This window comes from Canis lupus, chromosome 8, assembly GCF_003254725.2.
Source record: "Canis lupus dingo isolate Sandy chromosome 8, ASM325472v2, whole genome shotgun sequence".
Classification (NCBI taxonomy): domain Eukaryota; kingdom Metazoa; phylum Chordata; class Mammalia; order Carnivora; family Canidae; genus Canis; species Canis lupus.
In genome coordinates this window covers 26,355,312-26,380,798 of record NC_064250.1, presented here as the reverse complement: position 1 = coordinate 26,380,798, position 25,487 = coordinate 26,355,312, and the positions used below count along the sequence as shown (strand labels likewise).

The window sequence follows — 25,487 nt, the reverse complement described above, 5'->3', positions numbered from 1 at the left end:
AGAATGCTCAGTGTAGCATTGTTTAACAATACCAAAAACCCCCAGAAATATTCAAATATTCAACAATAGCAGAATTGATAAATTGCAGTAAATTCACACAACAGAATATTATACAGGACATACATCAAATGAATAAATCCAGGGATGATTTTCAAAATATTTAATAACCAGGCAGTACAGAAGCTGACTAATCAGAATGGACATCCAAGTAAAAACAGGTACGGCCATGCAAGGGCACACCAGCTGAAAACAAGCAATGTGTGAGTCTAAAATACATACTTTTACTTAAAAATTAAGTCACAAAAGAAAACGTATGCTATGATTCCAAAACCAAATAACACACTGTTTAGAAATAGATGTGTGCGTGGCAAAACTATAAAGAAAATATTTACTGGAAATCAAGATAGTGGTACCCAAGATAGTGGAAATCAAGTAGGGACGGGAGGTGCATTATAATCAGGGAAAGACAAATAGAAAGCTTCTAAGGTATGGTTCTAATCAATTCATTAATCTGGAAGTTAAACATGTTTACTTTTAAATGATAGTTTATAATATTCTTCTTGTACATACATTTTGAATTATAAAATTAAGAAAATAAAATTTACAGAAATGAGTATTAAGTCACAAAATCATCAAGGAACCTGGAGAACCAGCCTCTGATCTTCGTAAGGAAGAGCAAGTTCTGAAATCATGCCATAGAACAGGTCTGGTGAGCTAACTGCTGTCACTAGGGAGCCATACGCTGCAGCTTGTAGTACTGCCAGGGACCTTGATCTTCCTACAGATTCTATTGCTGGATAAGAATCCTCTTCAGATCCTCATTTTGACATCTTTGCTCTGAGTCCAAATCTAGCACAGATTCCTCTAAACAAATCAAAGCCACTTGCCCACAGCCTATAGCTGCAAGGGAAGCTGGAAAAATGAATATGCAGAACTTAGGTTCTTTTTATAGGTCACCTCCTATAAGCTATTCACAATTCTAGATACTAGGAATATGATAGGGGACAAATTCTTTATCTTCACAGAATTTGCATTCTTTGGAGGTAAGTAGAAGTTAGTCAACTACAATAAATACAAGACTTGTCTGGTGGGCCATACTACATTAGAGAAAGGAGGTTCAAATTTTGGGCATCTAAAAAGAATAAATGACTATAACATGAATGACCCATATGACCATCTAAAAATATGTACAGCAGAACTATTAGGTGAAAGAGAATACACATTTAAGGCTTCTGATACACATCACTAAACTTCTCCTTAAGAAGTACATAAGGGATGCCTGGGTGGCTCAGTGGTTGAGTGTCTGTCTTTGACTCAGGGCATGATCCCGCAGTCCCAGGATGGAGTCTCACATCAGGCTCCCTGCATGGAGTCTGCTTCTCCCTCTATGTCTCTGCCTCTCTCTCTTTGTGCCTCTAATGCATAAATAAATAAAATCTTTTTTAAAAAGTTACACAGATTTAAGTTCCATTACCGGACTAATTCATTTCTCCATGCTCTTCTCAAAGATTCTTTTTAATATTTGCAGATTGAAGAAGGAAAATTTGATTTTCAGTTGGGAGTTTCTGATTTATATTTCTTCTTTTGTAAGTTGCTTGTACATATCCATTGCTCAGTTTTCAATGTAGATATTAACTTTTATTTATATAGATATTAATCTTTATTTTTGCCATATATAGTAAATATTTTCCCCAGTTTGTCATTTGCCTTCTCACTTTATGGTGTCTAAAAGCATTTTTTAGAAGTTTTATCTACTAATCTTTTCTTTCATAGTTTTACCCAATTCATTTTTTTTCTCAACTTAAGATTTTATTTTTTTTTATTTTTTATTTTTTTTCAACTTAAGATTTTAAAGTCACATATTTTCTTCTGTTATGATATAGCTTAATTTTCCTACATTTAACTCTTCAATCCTAAGGCTCCACTATCATTTTCCTCTAGTTATCTCCAGGCCATTTATTGGATAATTGTTTTTCCAGAATTAAAATGCTACATTTTAAATATAAAATAGTCTGGTACACTTAGCTGTTTGAAATTTCTTTTCCATTCCAATACGTTATCCTATCTCATCTTGCATCAGGAACACCAATTTAACTATTACAGTATTGTGATATGTTTTAATACCTGGCACTGTAAGCCTCTCATTTTGATTCTTTTCAAACACATTCTAAATTGATCCTTCTTCCCTTTAAGTCCATATCCAAAACAGAAATATGTAAGTAAACACATTTATGCAGATATTTTCTATAAGGAAAAGCTCAGGGCAATAAAGCGGTTCAAATTATTAAGCACTATGAGGAAAGCATTCCACCTACAAACATGTTAGCCCCCTGTGCTTTTCCTTCAAAATTTGGGAAAACTACTCTGAACCCTTCAACGTTCCTAGTAGCAGTGCTAAAGTTTTCATGAAGTTCCGAAATACTGAAAGGATATGGAAGAACCATAAGTAAAAGAATATTCTTACTTTTTCCAGCACTTCCACTTTTACCTCGAGACAGGTAGATTTGTTTTAAGAGCAACATCCTACAGAGTATGTCTGACAATAGAGTAATGAGTAATTTAGAGAGTTATCTGTGGGCCATTCAAGCTCTAGAATGGATGGATGGTTGTGAATTTTAATACACATTGGTTTTTGTTAATAAGGAAGGAAACTGTGATTAGAACATACAATCTGGAATTATTTGATCATTATTCTTAACTACAGACTACTGGATTACCTCCAGATTCCAAAGCCTTTTAGCTATCTTCTGTTCAGAAGGATCTGAATAAAACAATTGTCGAAAGGATTCTTTTTCTCATATGCTGTGTCTTCTTTTTTTGCCTCCCACTCTCTTTCCTTCCACTCATGCCTTAGACATATTTTAGCTGCTGATAATCCCTGGAGTTTAAAAAGTACAGGCATACCTTGTTTTATTGCACTTCACTTTACTGTGCTTCACAGATACTGCGATTTTACAAATGGATGATTCAAGACTTCAGTGGAGGAAGGAACTGCAGATGTGGTAGAAATAGCAAGAGAACTAGAAGTAGAGCCTAAAGAGGAGACTGAATTGTTGCAATCTGAGGAAAAAAACTTCAGTGGATAAATTGATTCTTACACATGAACAAAGTGGTTTCTTGAGATGGACTCTATTCCTATGGAAGAGACTGTGAAGATGGTGGAAATGATAACAAATGATTTACAATATGACATTTTCTATTCTTAATAAGGCAGCAGGAGGGTTTGAGTATTGACTCCAGTTTTGAAAGAAGTTCTATTGTGGGTAAAATGCTATCAAACAGCATCACACGCTACAGAAAAATCATTAATGAAAGCAAGAGTCAATCGATGACACAAACTTCAACACTGTCTTACTTTAAGAAATTGCCACAGCCATTTAGCCTTCAGCAACCACCACCCTGATGAGTCAGCAGCCATTAACATCAAAGCAAGACCCTCCACCAGCAAAAAGATTATGACCTGCTGAAAGCTCAAATGATGGTTAGCATTTTTTAGCAATAAAGTATTTTTAATTTAGGGTTTGTACATTTTTAAAACATAATGACATTGCACACTTAATAGACTACACTATAGTGTAAACATAATTTTTACATGCCCTGGGAAAACAAAAAATCATTTGACCAGTTTTATCCTGGTGGTCTAGAGCCAAACCTGCAACACCCAAGGTATGCCTACTAACCAACTATATCCAAAGCTGTGTGGCACTTTTAAGAGTGGTTCTTGTAACAGTCTACTCTCTGGATCAATGAACAGTAGAAAATTAAGTAATTCTATTCACTGACTGCCACCTGAACACCTGGAATCTTATCACTTACATGATTTTCAAGATTACAATGAGATAAAATATTCAGACATTTCATTTGTAGGCCCAAAATAAATGTACACTGTCATCAGATCCGAGATATTGCAGATTACTATTTTAAATGAGATTTTTTTCACTTAACTTTTACAGTATTAAGAATCAGTATAGCAAAGGGAGTTTGACACTTCTACATCTTCAAGTGGCAGAGCTCAAAAACAATCAAAATGTTTCTTCTGCATAAAACCATCATTATATCTAGTCTCCTTTTCCATAAAGAACAAACGGTGGAAATATTACACATTAAGAAAGCACAGTCGTCTACTTTTTGTTAGTCATAGAAAAAAGCCTTTGGAAATCCAATACTCGGGTTGGAATCTCCTGCCCTTTAGGTCAAAAGGCCATTATTCATTCTCATTGACTCATCATCCTTATTTTTAATGAGATATTACTTACCTTACCAGGTATGGTAAAGATTACGTAAGGTTAGGGATATGAAAGTTCCTAGCACATGCCAGGTATAGTAGGCACTCAAAGGTTAGTTCTAATTTTCCCGTCCTGATACTGCACCAAATTAAAAATAAACACACAAAACAACAACAAAAACCGACTTGGATCTGAGAATCATTTAACATAGATTGTATGTACTTTATTTCAGTGAGTGATTCAGTCATGTTACATCTGTCACATAATAGTATCGAGACAGTAAAAACAAAACAAAAAAAAAAAAAAAAAAGAAGGAAATGTAGGTTCTATTTCCAACAGAACTTCCAGATGGCTTGCTTTTTAAAACAAAAACAAAAAACCCCTGTAAACTGGAGTTGGTGGGCATATATTCCTGAACTGTTTCCCGGCTTTAGAATCCTTGGTTCTATAATCCCAGGATTATGGAAACAAAAATACACACATTCAAACCTCCGCTGTAATAAGCATTTAAGCAATTTTTAGTGTACCGCTAATAGGAGTCTACTTTGAGACTCGAAAAAACTTCGAGGTCACCCACTGATAAAGGAATGCCACTAAACATCTCTTAGAAATTCGAATTCTTCCGTGATCTCAATACTCCGAATCGCGCTGTGGCAATAAACAACTATTTACGAACTACAGCGCGGCGTCCTCGTTGCGCCTTTAAGTTGTGCGCAAGCATTTAGAGATCATTAACCGCGCAGAGACGGACTTAGTGTCGGTCAGACCGGGGGTTACTGGACAGCGGCGGGGGTCGGGGGAGCCGGGGAGTGGCCAGAGCCCCGAAGGCGGGTCTGAAGGCTTTCAGAGTGGAAGCAACGGCGGGGCGGCGTCAAGCCCGGGCGCGGCTGGGACAGCGGCCGACGGCGGAGGGGCGGGGGGCGGGGGGCGCCGGGCGCGCCTCGCCCGGGCCGCGGACCGGCCCCCGCCTCGGGCCGGGTGTGGGCGGGCGCTCGGCGTCCGCTCGGGCCGAGAGGCCGGGCGGGCTCCCGGCGCGAGCGCGCCCCGTCCCGCCTCTTCCCCTTACCACGTAGCCCCCCCACACGTAGAGGAAGTTTCCGTCCACCACGGCGCAGTGGCCGCTGCGCTCCTCCGCCACGCAGAACGGCTGCGAGTCCGCCATCCGCGCCGTCGCCGGGTCCAGCCGCTGGGCGCGCCGCAGCCCCTGCCCACGGAGCGGCCTCTCCTCCCGCCGGGCTCCTCCACGCACGAACGGAACGCGTCGAGGGTCGAGATTGGTGGGAAGGCGGAACGAGTGCGTCTGCGCCGTCCTGCAGCCCGCCCGGGAAGCCCGGCCCAGGCTGGCGTTGCCGGTGAGGGATGCTCGGGCCGGGCCGGAGCCGGGAGGGAGCCGGGAGGGAGGAGGTGCCTCGGCGTGCGAACCCTGCCACCTGCTGATTTCTTTCCACGGGATCGCGTGGTTTGAGCAGTAGTACAACCCACCTCTTTATCCGCTTTGTCTTACTCGCTGGACAAATAGACTTGTGGTCCACAGTGTTGATGCTGCTGTGACGTAATCAACCTATTAATTCATGCTTTGTGTGGGTTTCCTTTTCCATTCAACCTCCAGCAAAGATGGTTATCCACAAGAATGTTGGTGTGTATTTAATAGAAACTATATGTTATATATGAATAGGAATTTTCAAAGACGTCTTCCAACAAATGGCCAGGAGGCCAAAGTCAGTCGGCCGCCTGTTTTTGCACGGCCCGCAAGCTAAGAACGGTGTTAACATTTTTATTTTTATTTTTTTTAGAGAGGCAGGTATCCCAGAGCCTCGCACCCTGGTGATTCTTGTTTGCCTCTTTGTTTTATTTATTTATTTATTTATTTATTTATTTATTTATTTATTTATTTACTTATTTATTTATTTATTTAAAAGATTTTATATACTTATTCACCAGAGACACAGAGATAGAGGCAGAGACGCAGGCAGAGGGAGAAGCAGGCCTCATGCAGGGAGCCTGACGTGAGCCTGGATCCCCGGGTCTCCAGGATCACACCCCGGGGCTGAAGGCGGCGCAGTTAAAACTGCTGAGCCACCAGGGCTGCCCGGTGTTACATTTTTAAATGGTTGAAAAAAATCAAGAGAAGAATGCTGTTTTGTGACTCATGAAAATGAAAAGAATCCAAAGTTCATCGTAACATGAAGTTTTATTGGCACACAGCCACCCTAATTCGTTTAAGTGTTGACTAAGGCTGCTTATACACAACCATCGGGTTGAGTAATCCGACTTGAGCAGTTGCAACAAAGACCAGATAGCCCACACTGCTAGAAATATTTACCATCTGGCCCCTCTACAGACAAAGCTGGCGAACTCTTGTCATTATACGATGCTATGAAGTCAAACTATGATCAGGAAGGAAAATAATAATTCTACCAGTGTCTGTAAATGTGCTTGTCCGGAGTCATTCTTTGAAGATTGTGGCTGCCCATTACTCAGAATAAGTTCACTCATTCATGTACTCAGTACACATTAAGTACCTGGTTAATGCAGACAGTCTGTTCTCAGGTTCTGTTAGACTGGAAATTCTGAAGGAATCAGGTAGTATTGACTTCCCAGAACCTAGTACCAAATAGATGGCAAATAAATATTTGTTGACTAAATAACAAAGTGAATTTTAAGACAAATAAGACAGTTCTACCACAGAAGCTTCAAAATCCAGTTAGAGGGGAAGATATATATAAATACATGCAGTGTGGGATAAGAAGTGATATAGTAGAAATGTGGACAAAATACAGCAGAAAAATCGGAAGGAAAGATGTGCTCTATTGAGGAAGGGGATGCACAAAGAGAGACACCTGAGTCTACTTATAAGTCATATAGATAGTTCAGTATGACTAGAATGCTTATAGAGAACAACCAGGATAAACTTGGGACAGCAATCACACAGCCTTGTTCATTATGCCAGGGAGTCTACACTTTAAGGCCAAATGGTCTTAACTGGGGGGGAAATAATGTAACTTAATTATTAAAACATTTACTTTGGATTGTGGGGCTTAAGACAGAAAGATGGATAGCACCCAGCATAGGTTTGGTGTAAAGTAGGTGCTCAGTAAATGGTGGTAGCACTAGTAGTAGTTATTAATATATGTAACCTACATGTGCACTCTGGGTCTTTGACTCAGGAACCCCCTTTCCACCTGCAGTAGAATTCCAAAGCCCTCTCCAAGATTTCTGTGAGTTTTTAGGATTATAATCTCATAGTCACCCTGGCTTTAAAACTCCTACTGCTACTGGCAAAATTCCACTCACAGATTTATGGATCTTCTACCTATGGAGCATGCTAGATCCCTTCTCTGATGCATCACTCCAGGCATGAAACTCAGAGGCGTACCATATTTTCTTTTAAAACCCACTCTTAAAAGTAATTTGCATATCTACTAAGTTTTACTGCAATAAAAGATAAAAGTAAAAAGATGACAGAGAAAGGGTTTATATCATAGAAAATAATTTCAAATAGAACATTGTATACCCTTGTTCCTGAGACTCCATTAGCCACCCCATTGTTGCAGCTTTTGTCAAAAATATAAAGTCAGACACAAGTTGAAGAGGTGAGGGCAGTTTGTTTGTTTGTTTCTTTTTTTAGTAGTGAACTACTGCAATAAGGAAGAGGGTCCAGTATGACCTGAAATCAACTTCATGGAAACAGAAAGCTGGAGACTTTTGAAAGGCAGGGATGTGCTAAGAGAAGGCACCGAGGAGTGCTAAGGGCGGGGGTGATCCTTGTGACTAAGCCATCTGGGCTTGTTAATTGGAGCCTAACCAGAGAAGAAGCAAACTTCTATCTTTATGACCAGAGCTGGTGGTGCAATTAAAGCAAGGCATCTACCAAAGTTGAGCCTTTATCTTCCCACTCAGGAACGGGGATTGAGAGCATATCTCCCTGAATAAACATTCAAAAGACAGCTCTCCCATCTTCAGAGAAACGGCTTGGAGTGGTAGATTTACATCTCAAAGGCAGGGAAAGTATTTATAATTGCAAACTTTCTGAAGTAACTGCTGTAAGAGGGGGCTCGGGATCTATCTCCCTACCAGAGCTGGGACTGGAACAAACCAAATTCTCCTGGCAGCATTAAGCTTTCTCAGGAAGGCAACTCTAAGGGGTCCTGGGGTTGTTCTAGAGGTTGGGCCTTGAGCTGTTAGAAACTGTGCTAATGTTCATGTCTCTAAGTGTGTGTACATGGAAGGCATGGGGGATAAAATCATTTGTGATTGCGGCCCAGCTGAGAGGAGTGCTCAGGAGAGCATGACTTGAGTTTGGTCAAGAAGAGAGTCTTGGTCACCTTTGCATTGGTCTTCTCTCCTTAGTCCCCAGTCTCAGAACCTTTTGCTGACTCTTCTCTACTATTCTATCCCTCCAAGACTGTCCCCAAGGAATGCTAAATTCTTCTCTATCATTCAGAGGAACTCAGGCTACCCAACTTCTATCCCAAACTCCCCAACTCAGATCTAAGAGCATTTCTTCTTGTCTTAACGCCATCAATATTAGACAACAGAAAGGCATGAGCAAGCCTCAACTTTCCCTTCAGAGCTGTTGCAGTTTTTTTTTATTGATTTGTATTTCATAATAAGGAAGGACAAACAATATTTTAAAGCAAAAAGAATAAGGACAAAACAAGCACCTCTGTACTCACCACACTCCTTCAAAAAAAGAGGATAACCCCTTTGCCATTGCTTCTTCTCAGCCTTTTGCCCTCATCCCCCTCGCCCCCCAGCAGTAATCACTAGGCTCTTATTCCCCAGCTCTTCTCCATAGTTTTACCACATAGATCGTTTTTGAACTTTTTAAGATGGAATCATGTTGTAGATATTCTTCTAAGATTTGCTTTTGTTCACTCAACATATGCCTGAAATTAACTTGCTTGCGAAGGGGTGTAAATCTGTTTTTTCAATTGCTGTCACATTTTATTGTATGAACATTTCAGAATATATTTATCCTTTGTACTGTTGAAGGTCACCTAGGTTCTTCCTAGTTGTTACTATAACAGCAAGGTTATTAGTAAATATTTTAGGGTTTGCGGACAACAAAGTATCTGTTAGAACTATTCAGTGCTGCCTTTGTCACATGAAAATAGCTAAAGACAATGCACAAACTTGGCAATGTTCCAATAAAACTTTATTTATGGACACTGAAATTTGAACTTCATATAATTTATATGTGCCACAAAACATTCTTCTGATTTTTTTTAACTGCTTAAAAAAAAAAAAAACAACAACCATAATTCTTAGCTTTTGAGGGGTACAAAAACAGGTGGTGGGCCACATTTGGCTCAAAACTGTAATTAACTAGTCCTCAATCTACAAAATATTCCTAGAATTGAACTTGTCGGGTTATAAGGTATGAACATCTTCAACTTTACTGGATAATACCAAGTTGCTTTCCAAAGCAATTGTAACAATCTATATGCCCATCACCAATGGATAACAAGTTCAATTGCTTTTAATCCTTGATATTATCTTTTTAATTTTGCCAATCTGATGACTATAAAAAAGTATATCTTCCTGATTTTGAATTATATTATAAAGCTATAATAATCAAAACAATATAGTATTAGCATAAAAATGGTTATATAGATCAGTGGAACAGAATAGAGTTTAGAAATAAGCCCATGCATACATATATGGTTAATTAATTTATGACAGAGGAGCCAAGAATATACAATGGGAAAAGTGTCTCTCTTCAATAAACAGTATTGGGAAGACTGAACAGCACATGAAAAAGAGTGAAACTGGACCCTTACCTTACACCATGCACAAAAATCAACTCAGAATGGATTAAACTTAAACACAAAACCCCAAACTGTATAACTTAGGAAAAAAAGGTGTGGGAGGGCTCTTTGATGTTGGTCTTGGCAGTGATATTTTTTGGAGATGACACCAAAACACAGGCAACAAAGGCAAATATAAACAACTAAGACTACATCAAACAAAAAGGCTTTTGCCCAGTAAAGGAAACAATCAATAAAATGTAAAGGCAACCTACAGAATGGGAGAAAATATTTGCAAATATATAACCATTAATGGTTAATGTGTGAAATATCTAAGGAGTTCATACAAGTTAATTACAAAAACAAACAAAAAACAAATAACTTGATTATAAAATGTGCAGACAACCTGAATAGATATTTTTCCAAAGAAAACACACAAATGGAGAACAGGTATATGAAAGGTGCTCACCATCACTAATCATCAGGGAAATGCAGATCAAAACTGCAATGAGACATCACCTCATACCTAGTAGGGTGGCTGTTATCAAAACATCAGAAGATAAGTACTGGTGAGAGTGTGGAGAAAAGGGAACCTTTCTGCATGGTTGTTAGGAATGAACATTGGTATAGCCATTATGGAAAACAGTATGGAGGTGCTTCAGAAAATTAAAAATAGAACTATCTTACGATCCAACAATATCACTTCTAGGTATATATCAAGAGGAAATGAAATCACTATCTCAAAGAGCTATCTCTGCACTCCCATGCTCATTACAGCATTATTAGACAATAGCTGAGATATGTAAACAATGTAAGTGTCCATTGATGGAAGAATAGAGGGGCACCTGAGTGGATCACTCGTTTGAGTGTCCACCTTCAGCTTAGGTAATGATTGGGTCCTAGGATCGAGCCCCTCATCAGGCTCTCTGCTCAACAGGGGGACTGCTTCTCCCTCTCCCTCTTATACTCTCTCTTGCTCTTTCTCAAATAAATAAATAATTTTTAAAGGATGAATGGATAAAGAAAATGTGATATATAAATATATATACAATGGAATATTATTCAGTCTTAAGAAAAGAAGGGATTTACCTACTCGACACCTGAGTGGCTCAGTCAGTTAAGCATCCAACTTTTAATTTTGGTTAAGGGCCATGAGATCGAGCCCAGCATTGGGGTTCTGTGCTGGGTGTGGAGCCTGCTTAAGATTCTCTCTCCCTCTCCCTCTGCTTCTCCCCCTGCTTGTGCATGCACAGGCAGGCTCTCTCAAATAATGAATCTTAAAAAAAATCTCATTGAACTGCATTCTTCCAATATGTGCAAAGTAAATTATACCTCAATAAAAATATTTTTAAAACACCCTTACTGTATCATTTTCTTGTTGGTAGTAATATTGATATTATATTTTTGACATGGTCCACTTGTCCTCCTGGGCCTGAAAGTCTAGTGGTCACTATAGAGCACCAAATAGACAACTATCCTATTATGTAGAAAGTGTGATGACAGCAAAAGTCCAGGGCACCTTACTGCTGCACAGGAAAGCCCCTAACTCAGATTTGGGAGAGTCAGAGGGAAGGTTCCTGAGAGAATGTAATATTTGAGCTGGGAACTGAAGAATAAGTGGAAGTTGTTCAGGCAAATGGAGGGGGAAAGAGAGGGAAGTGTTCCTGGCAAACGGAACAAGAGGAGGAAAGAGACAACCTGCTCACTTTATCCTAACGTTAGGGAGCTTTTGAAGTGTTTCAAGTTGGAAAGTGACATAAGAATTATGTTTTAGAAAGTTTATTCTGAGAGAAGACTAGAGATAAAGAGACCAGTTGGCAGGTCAGGCACTGCTGGTTAGAGAGGCTGGTGTCCTGAGTGATGCCTCTAGTCATGAAGACAGAGAGAAGTGGACAGGTTTGAGAAACAGTTAAAAAGTAGAATCCAGAGCACCCGACTGACTCCGTCAGTGGAGTATGCAACTCTTGATCTCAGGGTTGTGAGTTCGAGCCCCATGTTACGTATAGAGATTACTTTAAAAAAAAAAAAAAAGAGTAGAACCTAAGGAAGGAGAGAGAGGAGTCAAGGATGCTGCCTAGCCTACTGGCCTGGTCAATGGGTAAAGAGGTGAGGAATTAGGGTAGTGAACATGAGAGAAGGAACAGATTTGGGAGGGATTATGGTGAGTTCATTTGGGGGCGTATTGACTTGGATTTGAAGCAGAGAGAAATAGGAGCTAGAAATACAGATGTTGGAGTCATCAGCACAGAGTTATACTAGGACTCAATGAGCTAGCCAGGTGAAGGAGATTTGGATGGCAAGTTGGTGCTGGCTGTTGCCAGGAACCTTGATATCATAACACCTAGACCTTTCCATAAAGCTACTTGAGGGCAGCTGGCTTCGCCAAGAGCTGGTGACCCAGGAGAGAGCAAGACAGAAATAGCAATGTCTTTTATGACCAGTTCTTTCTACAATATCCTATTGGTTATACAGGTCAGTAATATTCAAAGTAGGAGGGGAGTACACAAGTTATGAACACCAGGAATAAAAAATCATTGGTGGCTATTTCTCTTAGAGGCTGGCTACCACAATCGGGATGGTTGCTTCCATCTGTTGTCCTCCCATGCAACTAACTTTTTGAAGAGAACAGGCCAGTTTTTTTTTTTTAAAGAATATATTTATTTAATTGACAGAGAGAGAGAGAGAGAGAGAGAACAGCAGAGAGAGGGAGAAGCAGGCTATCCACTGAGCAAGGACCCTGATGTGGGGCTCAATCCCAGAACCCTAAGATCATGACCTGAGCTGAAGGCAGACACTTAACCGATTAAGTCATCCAGGCGCATTGACACTGGGCTTTTAGATTGTCCCACATTCTGGATTTGTCTGATTTTTTCCTCATGTTGTAATTTAAGTTAGTTTTCTCTCCTCCATGTTCCCTTAAGCCAGAAGTTAGATCTAGGTTTTTTTTTTTTAATTTTTTTATTTATTTATGATAGTCACAGAGAGAGAGAGAGAGACAGAGACACAGGCAGAGGGAGAAGCAGGCTCCATGCACCGGGAGCCTGATGTGGGATTCGATCCCGGGTCTCCAGGATCGCGCCCTGGGCCAAAGGCAGGCGCCAAACCGCTGCGCCACCCAGGGATCCCTAGATCTAGGTTTGATTAAATTGAGCTTAACATTTTTGGCAAGCATAATTCCTAGGTGACACTGTATATGTCATATTGCATTACAACAGTAACAAAACTTCAAATTAGCCTGCTTTAGTGATGCTAAATCTCATTTTTGGTTACCTCTGAATGACTCATTGTAAAAGTAAGTTCTCTCCTTTGTATTATCAGCTAGTAACCTGGAGGGTAATACTTTGGGACTGCACAAATATCTGTTTCCTAAAACTCTTACCTGATGGTTTTAACATTTTATAACCCTATTCCCTTCACTTAACTCCATACAGATTACCATTTGTTTCCTGTTTCTTCTAGTGGTTAAGTAGATACAGTCAATGATCATTATCTGTGCATTCCATGTTTGTAATTTTACCTACTTGATAAAAATTATCTGTAACTCTCAAATCATATTGGGGGCTGTCACAATTATTTGAAGACAGGCACAAAACAGTGAAACATCTTAGTTGCCCATCATACGTTTGTGGCTGAGGTTGAGCAAGGTGACACTGATTTCTTTCTTCATCTCTCTTACTATACATAAGTGTCTTCTTTAAGGTACATTTAATACCACATTTTCTGAATTTTTATGATTTTTGATAGTGATTTTGTTGTTTAAAACATAGAACTAAAGTTCTTTCTAGTGTTCCAAGGCATGAGAGGACTGATGTGCCTTAAGAAGAAAATACATGTGTAAGCTTCCTTCAGGCATAAATAATAGTGCTGTTGGTCTTGAGTTCAATGTTAATAAATCAATGACATATAGTAAGGGTGTCTTGGAATAGAAACTCCATAAAACAAAGGTATGTATTGGTTAGTTGATGAAAATGTTATGATCAGAGGCTCACAAGAACCTAACCCTACATTTCCTCTAGTAGCAATGACTAAGTAATTACTAATGCAGCGTTGGTGGTGACTTTATAGAACATAACTATTTCAAATAGTGAGAATCAGACTGTATGTCTATTTTTATTTACTCAGCTTTTTTTTGTGTGTGTTAAAGATTACATTTATTTATTCATGAGAGACACAGACTGAGAGACAGGCAGAGACACAGGCAGAGGGAGAACCAGGCTCCATGCAGGGAGCCCAATGTGGGACTCAATCTCAGGGCTCCAGGATCACGCTCCAGGCCGAAGGCAGGCGCTAAACCGCTGAGACACTCAGGGATCCATATTTCCTCACCTTTCTGACATATAAGTTCAAATTTTCCTTTCAAAATTTTTGTCTTCATATTATATTTCACTAGTAAGTCAATTGGAGAAAGACAATCATTATATAGTTTCACTCATACGGGGAATATAAAAAATAGTGAAAGAGATTATAGGGGAAAGAAGACAAAATGAGTGGGAAAAATCAGAGAGGGTGACAGAACATGAGAGACTGCTAACTCTGGGAAAGGAACAAAGGGTAGTGGAAGGGGAGGTGGGTGGGGGATGGGGTGACTGGGTAATGGGCACTGAGGGGGGCACTTGAGGGGATGAGCACTGGGTGTTATACTATATACTGGCAAATAGAATTCCAATAAAAAATATACCAAAAAAAAAAAAGAATATAGTTCACTGGAAATATATAGAGAACCGTGTTCAATAATCAGTTTTCTCTATGATGTTATATTTCCAATTTAATGCACAGGTAGGTGTGTTGATTTGAGTGTGCTTTCAATTTTACATTTGTGTTTTTCTTTTCTATTTGCTTGAGTATGTAAAACATATAAATAGGCCTACAGTTGAAAGTCTTACTACAGGGCAGCCCGGGTGGCTCAGTGGTTTAGCGCTGCCTTTGGCCCAGGGCTGATCCTGGAGACCTGGGGTCGAGTCCCGCATCGGGCTCCCTGCATGGACCCTGTGTCTCTGCCTCTCTCTCTCTCTCTCTCTCTGTGTCTCTCATGAATAAATAAATAAAATGTTAAAGAAAAGAAAGTTTTACTACAAAGAAAGCCTCAGTTTCATCCTTATCCTCTCCAGTCCTTTACAGTTAGCCATTTTTTGGGGCACCTGGTGGCTCTGCTGGTTAAACCTTTGACTCTTGATCTCAGGGTCCTGAGTACCTTCTGCAAGCCCTGCATTGGGCTCTATGCTGGGCATGGAGCCTACTTTAAAAAAAAAAAAAATGGATACAGTTAGCGGTTTTTTCAGTGTCTAGTATCACACTCAGGTTTTTAAAAATACAAACCCAAGTAAATACATATACATGTGTGTATTCTTAGGTCCTCTCCTTTACCATGCTTTTTAAAACTCAATCATGTAAGCTGAAAGTACTTAGAAATCGTCCTCATGTTTTATAAGGCTGCATGTTCACTTATAAACACTCCATGGTTTTGTTCAATTCACTGAAGCAAGCGTTTTTAAAGTGCGGCAGATTAACAGTGCACTTGCTGGAATCAGAGTAAATTCACATCATTTACTCAATGTTTCATCTTGATGGAAACATCTACTGTCTTTGCATCTGTTTTCTCATCTGTAAAATGAGGGTGTTGAAAAAATAGCACACAACTCATTCGGTTTTATAAGCAGCACAAGAGTTCATACATTTCAAGCACTTATGACATCACACGGAACAAAGGAAGCTTTAAATACAAAGCAGGGTGGGTGGGAATGGTAGGGATTTGTAGCAACTTCGAGGGAATGTCAGGGAAACCCTGTGGCGCCACAATATTTCCAGAGCCTGTGTGAAGTAGAGAACAGGAGTACATAGGGGCCCCGGGCTCGGGATGAGCCGGGACGGGAGTCCCTGAAGATGACAGCGATGTGACGGTAGGTCAGTGATGCGTTGGATAGGGAAGCACATTCCCAACCACAGGCCAGGAAAAGACGCTTTCGCCTTTCGGTCTTCGGGCAACAAGAGTGCGGTATCGTTTCCTCCTTTAGCCTACAGGATTGCAGGGTACAGACCGCCAGGCACCCGGCCTCAGGGTCACCAGCCCGGTCGGGGTTAGGGGGCGGGGCGATCCGGGACGGAGGGGCGGGGCAGGGGGCGGGGCAAGTCCCGGAAGGGGCGGGGCCGCGGCCGTGGCGCCAAAACGCGAACATGGCGCCGGAGCGGCTGCGAAGCCGGATGGTCTCTGCCTTCAAGCTGCGCGGCTTGCTTCTCCGCGGGTGAGTCTCCGCGGGGTAGTTTACGGAGCGGGAGAGCCGGGGCCAGGCGACCGCGCCAGGCAGCCGTGCGCGCCGCGCGCCCATGGGTGGCTCGGCCTTAAGTTAGAGACCCTTAAAAAGCTTTAAGAAACGAAACAGATCTGGTCGGGTCTGTAGGGTCTAAAGGCTGCGGTATCTTCTCAGGTTTCCGCGACCTTCGCGCGGAGTCGAAACGTTTCTCTCGGGTGCTGTATGGCTCTCCTCCTGCGTGTGCCACGTTGAGCCGGAGAAGCGGCGACCTGTGTCGCAGCAGCGGCTTACGGGCGCTGTGACTTGGGCAGCTCTCAGCTCCCCCTGCCCCCAAGCCTCTGCCTTAGCAGAATGGGAATAAGCGCAACTTCACGTGGTTAGTGAGTCATCAGGTGGGCGACCTGGGAAAGCCCAGAGGCGTGTCAGTAGTTGTCACCTTATTTTGTGAAAATTGTGAGCCCTCCCCTTTTTCAGTTTTGGATCAGGTGTTATTCCTGAGTGAGAATTCCTATAGAGTTAAAAAGTGGGTAAGTTTGAAGCACATTCCTAGACCTCCTAGGTCTCCCTCCACTTCCCTCCTTAAACATTCCTTTTAGAACTTCTCTAATAGGTTTCCTGGCCATAATCATGTTTTCTTGTACTTACAGAAAGCACTTTTCTAAGATTTTTCTCACTAAATCTGTTTTGTTTTTTAGAATACAATAGTGTTTTGGTACATATTTAAATATGGAATATACTTTTTTTTTTTTTTTGGTACTAGGTTGTGATTGCTCTTGCTCTGTGCGGAGAGTTTTTGTTTGTTTTTGAAATAATGATTTTTATGAGTGCTTTAACTTTGCTTTTGGCTTAGTGGTGAACAAGGGCAAGAGTGGATATGCCCTGGGAGAAAATAATGAATTTTGTTCCACTGATCCCTGACATTTTGAAAATACGAGCAGTTGATCAATTAACTTTTCTTTCTTTTCCCCTAGAATTTGACCTAGTATTCAACTGTCATTCATTAATTAATTTAGTCAGAAATACACTGAGATCCTGTCTTAACAGGATCTGGGCCATATCATGTATAGCTTTACAGGCTTTGATCTATTCTAAGATCACTGTGCAGGGGCAAGGAGTACAAGAGAAAGGAAGACACTGGAGATTGGGGAACAGATAGTGTATTAGTTATTTATTACTGTGTAACAGATTACTCCAAATCTTAGAGGTTTAAAACAGCACACGGTTTACTATCATGTTTTTTGTGGATCAGGAATTCAGGTAGGCTTACCTGGGTTCTCAGCTTCAGGGTCTCTTATAAAGCTGCAGTCAGGATGGGGTTATCTCACATGTCAGTTGGGCAGGATTTGCTTCCAACTTCATTCAGTGGTTGGCAGGATTCAGTTTTTCTGGGACACTTGGACTCGAGGCCTGAGGCCTTGCTGGCTGTTGGCTGGAGGCCACCCTCAGTTCCTTACCATGTGGTCCTCTCCAACATGGCAGCTTCCTTCATCAAAGCCAGCAAAAGAGAGAATTAGCAAGACCCAAGTCACAATCTTTTGTAACCTAATCAAGGAAATGACATCTCATTGTTTTAAAAATTTTACTTTTCAAATTACAGTACAGTAAAATGATCCATTACTTTTTTTTTTTTTTTTTAATTATAGTCCATTGTTAGAAGCAAGTTACTAGGTCCACCCCATAACCAAGGGGAAGGGCTACACATGGATGTAGCCAGGATGTGAATACCAGGAAGCATGGATTACTAGGGGTTTTTTTAGAAGTCTGTCTACCTTGGTATTAAGTAGTTCACAGTTATTTAGTTTCACTTGTGAAAAGGATCTCAGGATAGAGGCGCTCTGATAATGTATAACAAGGTGACTACTTTGGAGTTAAAGGAGGGTTTCATTAAAAAAAGTGGTTTGAGCTTACTGTTCAAGGATGAACAGGACTTTTGTAGGTGAAGAAAAGAATGGGGAGAAATGACCGTATAAAGGCCCTGAGGCAGGAGAGCCCTCAAGAAGCTTTATGAGATTTGGCAGGGGCAGATCCTATATAAGTCTATAGGCTTTGATCTGTCCTAAGAGCTGTCCCACCATTTACTCATTTAAAATGTGTGTGATTTTAGAGACTTAATCATCATATATCTATGGACCACCTTCAGAATGCTTGGCACTCTGCAGAGGATGGCATGATTCCAGTTTTCAAGGTGCATCATTCATAATAAATTGGAGAGATGTAATACCTACACATGGAACAATCAATAAGCAACCTAAGTTAAGAACAATTAGTGTGATGACTATAACAATAACATTGATGTGAAGTGTGAAGTTGTGTGCTACAAACAGAATGGCATGCAATTAGCTAATTATTTAGACAGTGTTCATTCTGAGCCCTATTGGTATCTAAATCAGCAATTCGTGTGGATTTTTTAAAATTTATTTTTTGTTTTTTAAATTTTATTTAAATTCAATTATTAACATATAATGTGTTACTGGTTTCAGAGGTGGAGGTCAGTGACTCATCAGTCTTTTATAACATCCAGTGTTCATGACATCACATGGCCTCCTTAATTTTCATCACTCGGTCCCCGTCCCCCCATCCCCTCCCCATCACCCAGTTACCCTATCCCCCCATCCCTTCCCCGTCACCCAGTTACCCTGTCCCACCATCCCCTCCCCTTATTTTTTGTCACTCAGTTACCCCACCCCCCATCCCCTCCCCTACCCCTACCCTCAGTTTGTTTCCTATGATTAAGAGTCTCTTCTGGTTTGTCTCCCTCTCTGATTTCGTCTTTTTTTTTTTTTTTTTTTTCCTCTCTTCCCCTATGGTCCTCTTTTGTTTCCTAAATTTCACATATGAGTGAGATTATGATAATTATCTTTCTCTGATTGGCTTCTTTCACTTAGCATAATATTCTCTAGTTCCATCCATGTCATTGTAAATGGCAAGATTTCTTTTTTCTTTTTTTTTGTTGGCTGAGTAGTAGCCCATTGTATGTACATACCACATCTTTATTCATTCATCTGTTGATGGTCATCTGGGCTCTTTTCCATAGTTGGCTATTGTGGACATTGCTGCTATAAACATTGGGGTGCTGATTTCCCTTCGGATCACTAGATTTGTATCTTTGGGGTAAATACCCAGTAGTGCAATTGCTGGGTCATAGGGTAGCTCTATTTTCAACTTTCTAAGGAAACTCCATACTGTTTTCCAGAGTGGATGCAACAGCTTGCATTCCCAGCAACAGTGTGAGAGAGTGTACCTTTCCCTGCATCCTCTCCATCATCTGTCATTTACTGACTTGTTAATTTTAGTCATTCTGACTGGTGTGAGGTGGTATCTCATTGTGATTTTGATTTGTATTTCCCTAATGCTGAATGATGTTGAGCATTTTTTCATGTGTCTGTTGGCCATTTGTATGTCTTCTTTGGAGAAATGTCTGTTCGTGTCTTCTGCCCATTTCTCGATTGGATTGTTTGTTCTTTAGGTGTTGAGTTTGATAAGTTCTGTATAGATTTTGAATATTACCCCTTTAGCTGATGTGTCATTTGCAAATATCTTGTCCTATTCTGTAGGTTGCCTTTTGGTTTTGTTGACTGTTTCCTTTGCTGTGCAAAAGCTTTTTATCTTGATGAAGTCTTAATAGTTCATTTTTGCCTTTGTTTCCCTTGCCTTTGGAGATGTGTCTAGCAAGAAATTGCTGCAACCAAGATCAAAGAGGTTGCAGCCTGTGCTCTCCTCTAGGATTTTGATGGATTCTTGTCTCACATTTAGGTCTTTCATCCATTTTGAGTCTATTTTTGTGTAAGGTGTGAGGAAATGGTCTGGTTTCATTCTTCTGCATGTGGCCAGATTTTTTTTTTTTTTTTTTTTTTTTAAGTTCAGCTTTATTGAGTTCTTTTGGAGCAGGGGGATTCTTGTGGTTTCAGTGAGTGTTGCTTCTGTGACTATATCCATATGTCATAATTTTTCCTAGTCTAATTTTCTGATTTTAAAATTGAAAACAATGAAATTACTAAAGTTTACTTTAAGCAAATGCATTGTCAAATCAATAAATATATACTTAAATATTCATTATCTTCAGCACATTGAAGCAGATGAAGTCATGACTTAAATGTAAGGTGATAAATGGTAAAAGGCTATTGTGATGTATCAGATCTGAGGTGTATAGGCATTTTAATAATCCAGAAGGAAGAGAAGGTTGCAGCAGGTAGGGCTGGTCAAGGAAGGCTTCCTAAAAGAAAGATGTGATTTGGGGGGCTTTAAGAATGGTTATGTTGGCAGAGAATAGAAAGAAGAATTTGTTCAGAAAGGGCAGGAGGGGTGAGCACTGCTTACAGTGAAGAGGGAATAGATCCTAATTTTAATGCCAAATTGATGAGTGCCAGTTTGGGGCATTAAACTTTGAGCCTCAGTTACCGATGACCTGCCTCACCTATTCTTTCCATCCCAGTGAAGCCATTAAGTACCTGACAGAAGCTCTTGAGTCTATCAGTGAAGTAGAGCTTGAGGATGCACTGGAAAAAATCATCGATGCAGTTGAAAAGCAACCCTGTAAGTAACATTTTCTGATAGCTCTTAAACTGTTCTACATCCTCAGAAAGAAAAACAAAAAAAACCTGTTCTACATCCTCAGTTAGATTTATAGATTTAAGTGGAAGTTCCATATTGAGATATTCCAGCGTTATGAGACATACTCATGGTTGCACTTCTTCCCAACGGGTAATCTCTGCTTCTGTTAGAACTTTGGGATGTTCTCCAGAGACTCTTAAAGTTTTTCCCCCTCATGGAGCTCTCATTGCCAGCTATCCTGCACTTGACTTCTGATTTTCATCTGTTCCTTATGGTCACTTTTGTCTCTCAGCATGCCTACTACTTTGTCTTACTTGGGTTCTGTACTCCTGAAAGTTTGGGGGGTGGGGGAAATGAGTAAATGAGCAGGGCCAATTCTCCCTTCTGGCTCCAGCCTTTCTTGAGGGGATCTTTTGGTTAAATATTTAAACTTTTACTGCAAACATGGGCCACAAAAGAGAAATGTTCTTCTTCTAGTTCTTCTAAGTACAGATGGCCAGTGTTTCTAGAACACTGAAAGATAGAAGCAGGTGTGGCTTGCTCTCAGGTGTTGTATCGATGCTAGTTTCTTCAATTATGTAGGAAACATGTTCTATGATACAGGAGAAATTACCATTACGTTTCATTTTTTATTCTAAAGGCAGAATTTTAAATATACCTTTGCTTTTAAAAATTGCTTTATAGTTGAAAATTTGGAAAATCATGAATTGTGGAAAAGTAGTATATATTCATTTAAGATGGCACATGGTGTTCTGCCTGAGAACATAAAGTATTCAAGGGTGCCCACTCTGGAATCAGGCTTGGGTTTGTGTTGCCATTTATACTTTGCAGCTGTTTTCTTGGGGGCAATTTATTCAGTCTCTCAAAGTAGCACCCTTAAGATATTATCATATGAATAACAATCTATCTGTAAGGACATCTAATCTAATGGAATAATGCTTGTGAAGTATTGAGCATAGTGTCACACATTTACTAAGGGCTTAAGAAGTGGTAGCTGTTATATCTGTTACTATCATGCCTATGGAAACATAGCATTTATGATAGAAAGTTATACTAATGTAAGCTTCTTAAACCTAGGAGTTTACAGAAGCGTTTATATAACTGAATTTATATTATTAAACAATATTTAGAAATGTAAGCCATTTGGCTGTGTATTAAGATATTACAAGAGTATTTGAGTGTAGAAGATTAAGGTTTTTGAGATATGGCTTTTGTTATTGTTCTGGCCCAACCCTTTTTTGGTCCTAAAAACTATATAATGAGAATCTCAGAGTTAGTATTTACAGATTATTTTTAGGAAAAAAGCTATCTGTGGAAATAAGTGATTTTTATGCCTGTTTCTAAAATTGAACTTTGAAATTCTCTTTTCAGTGTCATCAAACATGATCGAACGATCTGTAGTGGAAGCGGCAGTCCAGGAATGCAGTCAGTTGGTAGATGAAACTATGTATGTGGATAAAATGAATTTTTCTCCTCTGTTGGAGACATTAAGTTTTTTCCTTCCTTCTTTCTTTTCTTTTCTCTTTTCTTTTTTCTTCTCTTCTCTTCTCTTTTCTTCTCTTTCTTTTCTTTCCTTCCTTCCTTTCCTTCCTTCCTCCCTCCCTCCCTCCCTTCCTTCCTTCCTTGACACACAGAGAGAGGCAGAGACATAGGCAGAGGGAGAAGCAGGCTCCATGTGGGGAGTCTGATGTAGGACTCCATCCCAGGATCCCAGGATCACGACCTGAACCAAAGGCAGACACTCACCCACTGAGACACCTAGGCGTCCCTATTAAGTGCTTATTTTAAGTGATTTTCTTGGGGAAATATTTAATGGTCAGTATTTTTACAGTGGTTATTTTTTAGTGTTTCTTATTATATAATATTAATACATTATAAACCTCATTATTCAGTGGCTCATCTTTACTATTTTTTCCTGGGGATTTGAGATTACAGTGTTGTTTATACCATTACTACCTTCTGCCACTACCCACTGGATATGACTTTATATTTTGTATGCTGCCAATAAATTGAATTGAATATTCAGAAATATATTTTGCTTTTGCTCTTAGGAAAGTGTGGTGTCCATAGAAGTTCAGTACTTACTTTGAGTCACATGGTGAATGGCAAAGAGGGTAGAACCTTTATGATTCTTTCCACTAACTTAAACTATGGGAACTTAGAAATTTATATGGCAATAATTTTTCTGGGTTTTATTTCCAAGTGTCCCTCTTTCCTTTCCTCTTTTGAATATGATACTTCTTCCAAATTCACAAAGTTTATTTTATTTTTATTTTTATATTTTTTTAAAGATTTATTTATTTATTCATGAGAGACACAGAGTGAGAGAGAGGTAGAGACACAGGCAGAGGGAGAAGCAGGCTCCCTGCAGGGAACCTGATGTGGGACTTGATCTCAGATTCCAGGATCAGGCCCTGAGCTGAAGGCAGACGCTCAACCACTGAGCCACTCAGGCGTCCCAAAAGTCACAAAGTTTAACTGGGAGGAAGACAACAAGGAAAATGGACAGAAAGTATTAACTTTAGTAGTTTTTTTCCTCTTCGGGGGCAATGGGGATCACTGATAGGGGTCATTGCCATATGATAGCTGCTGAGTAAATAGGAAAATTGAAGAAAATTTTAATTTTAACTTTGCAAACACACTATTTAAGATACTAGGGTACAATGACATATCCCTAAAGCCATCAATAGAAATTCAAATGATTGTATGGAAGTGTAAGGATAATAATCATAAAGTAGGGATTAATGTTAACTATTTCTTTCTATGCCACAGTTAGCCAATGCAGAGGTCCAGGGAGACTGAATGGTAAACAGTCTTTGCAACTTCAATTGTCAGAAAATTATTATATTATGGCATAAGAGAGGCTTTCATTTTTATAGATGAAGAAGTGGCATGACAAGTCCAATAACCTGTCAAGATTGATCCACTAGAAAATGGTGGAACCGTACTTGGAATCCAGGTTTTCTTCAAATCTACTGGTTCTCTGCTACTCTATAATAGGTGCTACCACAAGGGTAGCAAGAACATTTTTACCATATTCAATTTGGGAGATAAACAGATAAAATTTTAGAGAAGATTTTCTAGCTTGCAATATTTATGCAGTAGTGCTGTAAATTTTTAAAAAACTTCATTCAAACATGAATATGTTATTAATAGTGTTTAAAAGTAAGTTATTTTGTTGAATTTCTTCCTCTAACACTGTAAGTATCAAGAATATGGCCAGTATTTTGGGAGTTCTTTTTCTATTTTATACCTGGTTCCTGGGACACTTTCGTATAATATTTTGGATTAAAAAATTGTTGGAAATGAATCATATTCTTTAATAATATTACAGCTCATAAAAGTAGTACCCATGGGGAGAGATTTCTTTCAGGATATAATTTTTTATACATATATGTTCTTTTTCAACAGATGACATCCTTAATTAGAAGTTAACTTGATGATGATGATGATGATTTTTGTTTGACAGTACTGGCAATGCTTTCTTGTCTCTGAGAGGAATATTTTACCCCCAGATTAAGACACTCTAAGAAATTATGTATACGACCCGTGGAAAGTACATTTATATACCATAAGATTATAATACAAATTTTTGTGCTCACCTAAAATTCTTATGTTTCAGTAAATCAGGTCTGTGTTTTGTGGGCTGTTTTTCAGAGAACATATTTTCAATATCATAGGAGCATTTGATATTCCACGCTTTGTGTACAGTTCAGAAAGAAAAAAATTTCTTCCGTAAGTATACCATCTATTGATTTTAAGCTAATTTCAGATGTACATTTCTTTCAGAAGGCATATAGCCATGATTCATTTTTGGCCTACCTTTATGTATTGAGATAGTTATAAATAGGCATTCCTTTTTTTTTTTTTTTTTTTTTTTAGTCTATTAATGACCAACCACCCTGCACCAAATTTATTTGGAACAGCAAGGGATAAAGCAGAGCTGTTTCTTGAACGATATACCATTTTACACCAGGTAAGCTGAGCAGGGAGAAGGGAAGGAGACTGTTTAAACTTAGATGAGACTCAGGGTTAATTAAAGAATGGGATTTTCTAGTCCAGTTTTTGTCATTCAGTAGACTCTCATTGGGCTGTCTATGTTTGAGACCATATGGAGGGAAACAGAAATGAAAACAATTGTAATGATTAAAAATAGCAGCTAACATTTATTGCCTGCTTTGAGTATACTGAGTACTCTGTTTAGCGTGTATGGACATTACCTCATTTAATCATTACAATATCAGTGTATGTATAAATGCTATTATCCTCACTTTTTCCATCATTTTTTTTTTTTAATTTATTTATTTGAGAGAGAGCAAGAGCAAGCACAAACTGGGGTTGGTGGATAGAGGGAGAGGAAGAAGCAGGGCTTGATTCCAGGACCCTGAGATCATAACCTTGAGCTGAAGGTAGATGCTTAACTGACTGAGCCACTCAGATGCTCCACTACTATCCTCATTTTACAGATGAGGAACTGAGACCTATATAAGTTTAGGAACTTGACCAAAGATCACATACTGTAAATGTACACAGGGTTTGAATCCAGTGTGTCTGACTTGAGCCCAGCCTTTGTCTACTATACTAAACTGGCTTCTGGCAGCTTACAATCTTTGAAGTTAAGGACATTTGCACAAACAAAATATAAAGTAGAATTTTATATGTGCTGTAAAAGAGATACAAACAGAATGTATTCATTGGGAAAATTGGGAAAG

At 39.5% G+C, this 25,487-nt stretch overlaps 2 protein-coding genes across 14 annotated transcripts in view; one reads left to right on the top strand and one right to left on the bottom strand.

Annotated features, from left to right (window-relative positions):
• The window catches only part of KLHDC1 (kelch domain containing 1), a 42,532-nt gene extending 37,105 nt beyond the window's left edge, over positions 1-5,427 (bottom strand). For 3 of the 4 annotated variants that reach the window (XM_025443273.3, XM_025443274.3, XM_049113144.1), the window contains exon 1: positions 5,293-5,427. In XM_025443273.3, the coding sequence (XP_025299058.1) occupies positions 5,293-5,388 (96 nt within the window). In that variant the 5' untranslated portion in view covers positions 5,389-5,427. The remainder of the gene's footprint in view (positions 1-5,292) is intronic. The other variant, XM_025443277.3, reaches the window with a different exon arrangement.
• Positions 5,428-5,437: 10 nt separating this feature from the next.
• Positions 5,438-25,487, top strand: part of POLE2 (DNA polymerase epsilon 2, accessory subunit) — a 41,555-nt gene continuing 21,505 nt past the window's right edge. For 4 of the 10 annotated variants that reach the window (XM_035720118.2, XM_035720117.2, XM_035720114.2 and 1 more), the window contains exons 1-5: positions 16,115-16,215; positions 20,657-20,757; positions 22,147-22,222; positions 24,406-24,510; positions 24,658-24,751. In XM_035720118.2, coding sequence (XP_035576011.1) covers positions 16,148-16,215; positions 20,657-20,757; positions 22,147-22,222; positions 24,406-24,510; positions 24,658-24,751 — 444 coding nt within the window. In that variant the 5' untranslated portion in view covers positions 16,115-16,147. Of the gene's footprint in view, positions 5,579-15,851; positions 15,874-16,114; positions 16,216-20,656; positions 20,758-22,146; positions 22,223-24,405; positions 24,511-24,657; positions 24,752-25,487 lie in introns of those variants that run through there. The other 6 variants (XM_025443269.3, XM_025443268.3, XM_025443266.3 and 3 more) reach the window with 4 other exon arrangements.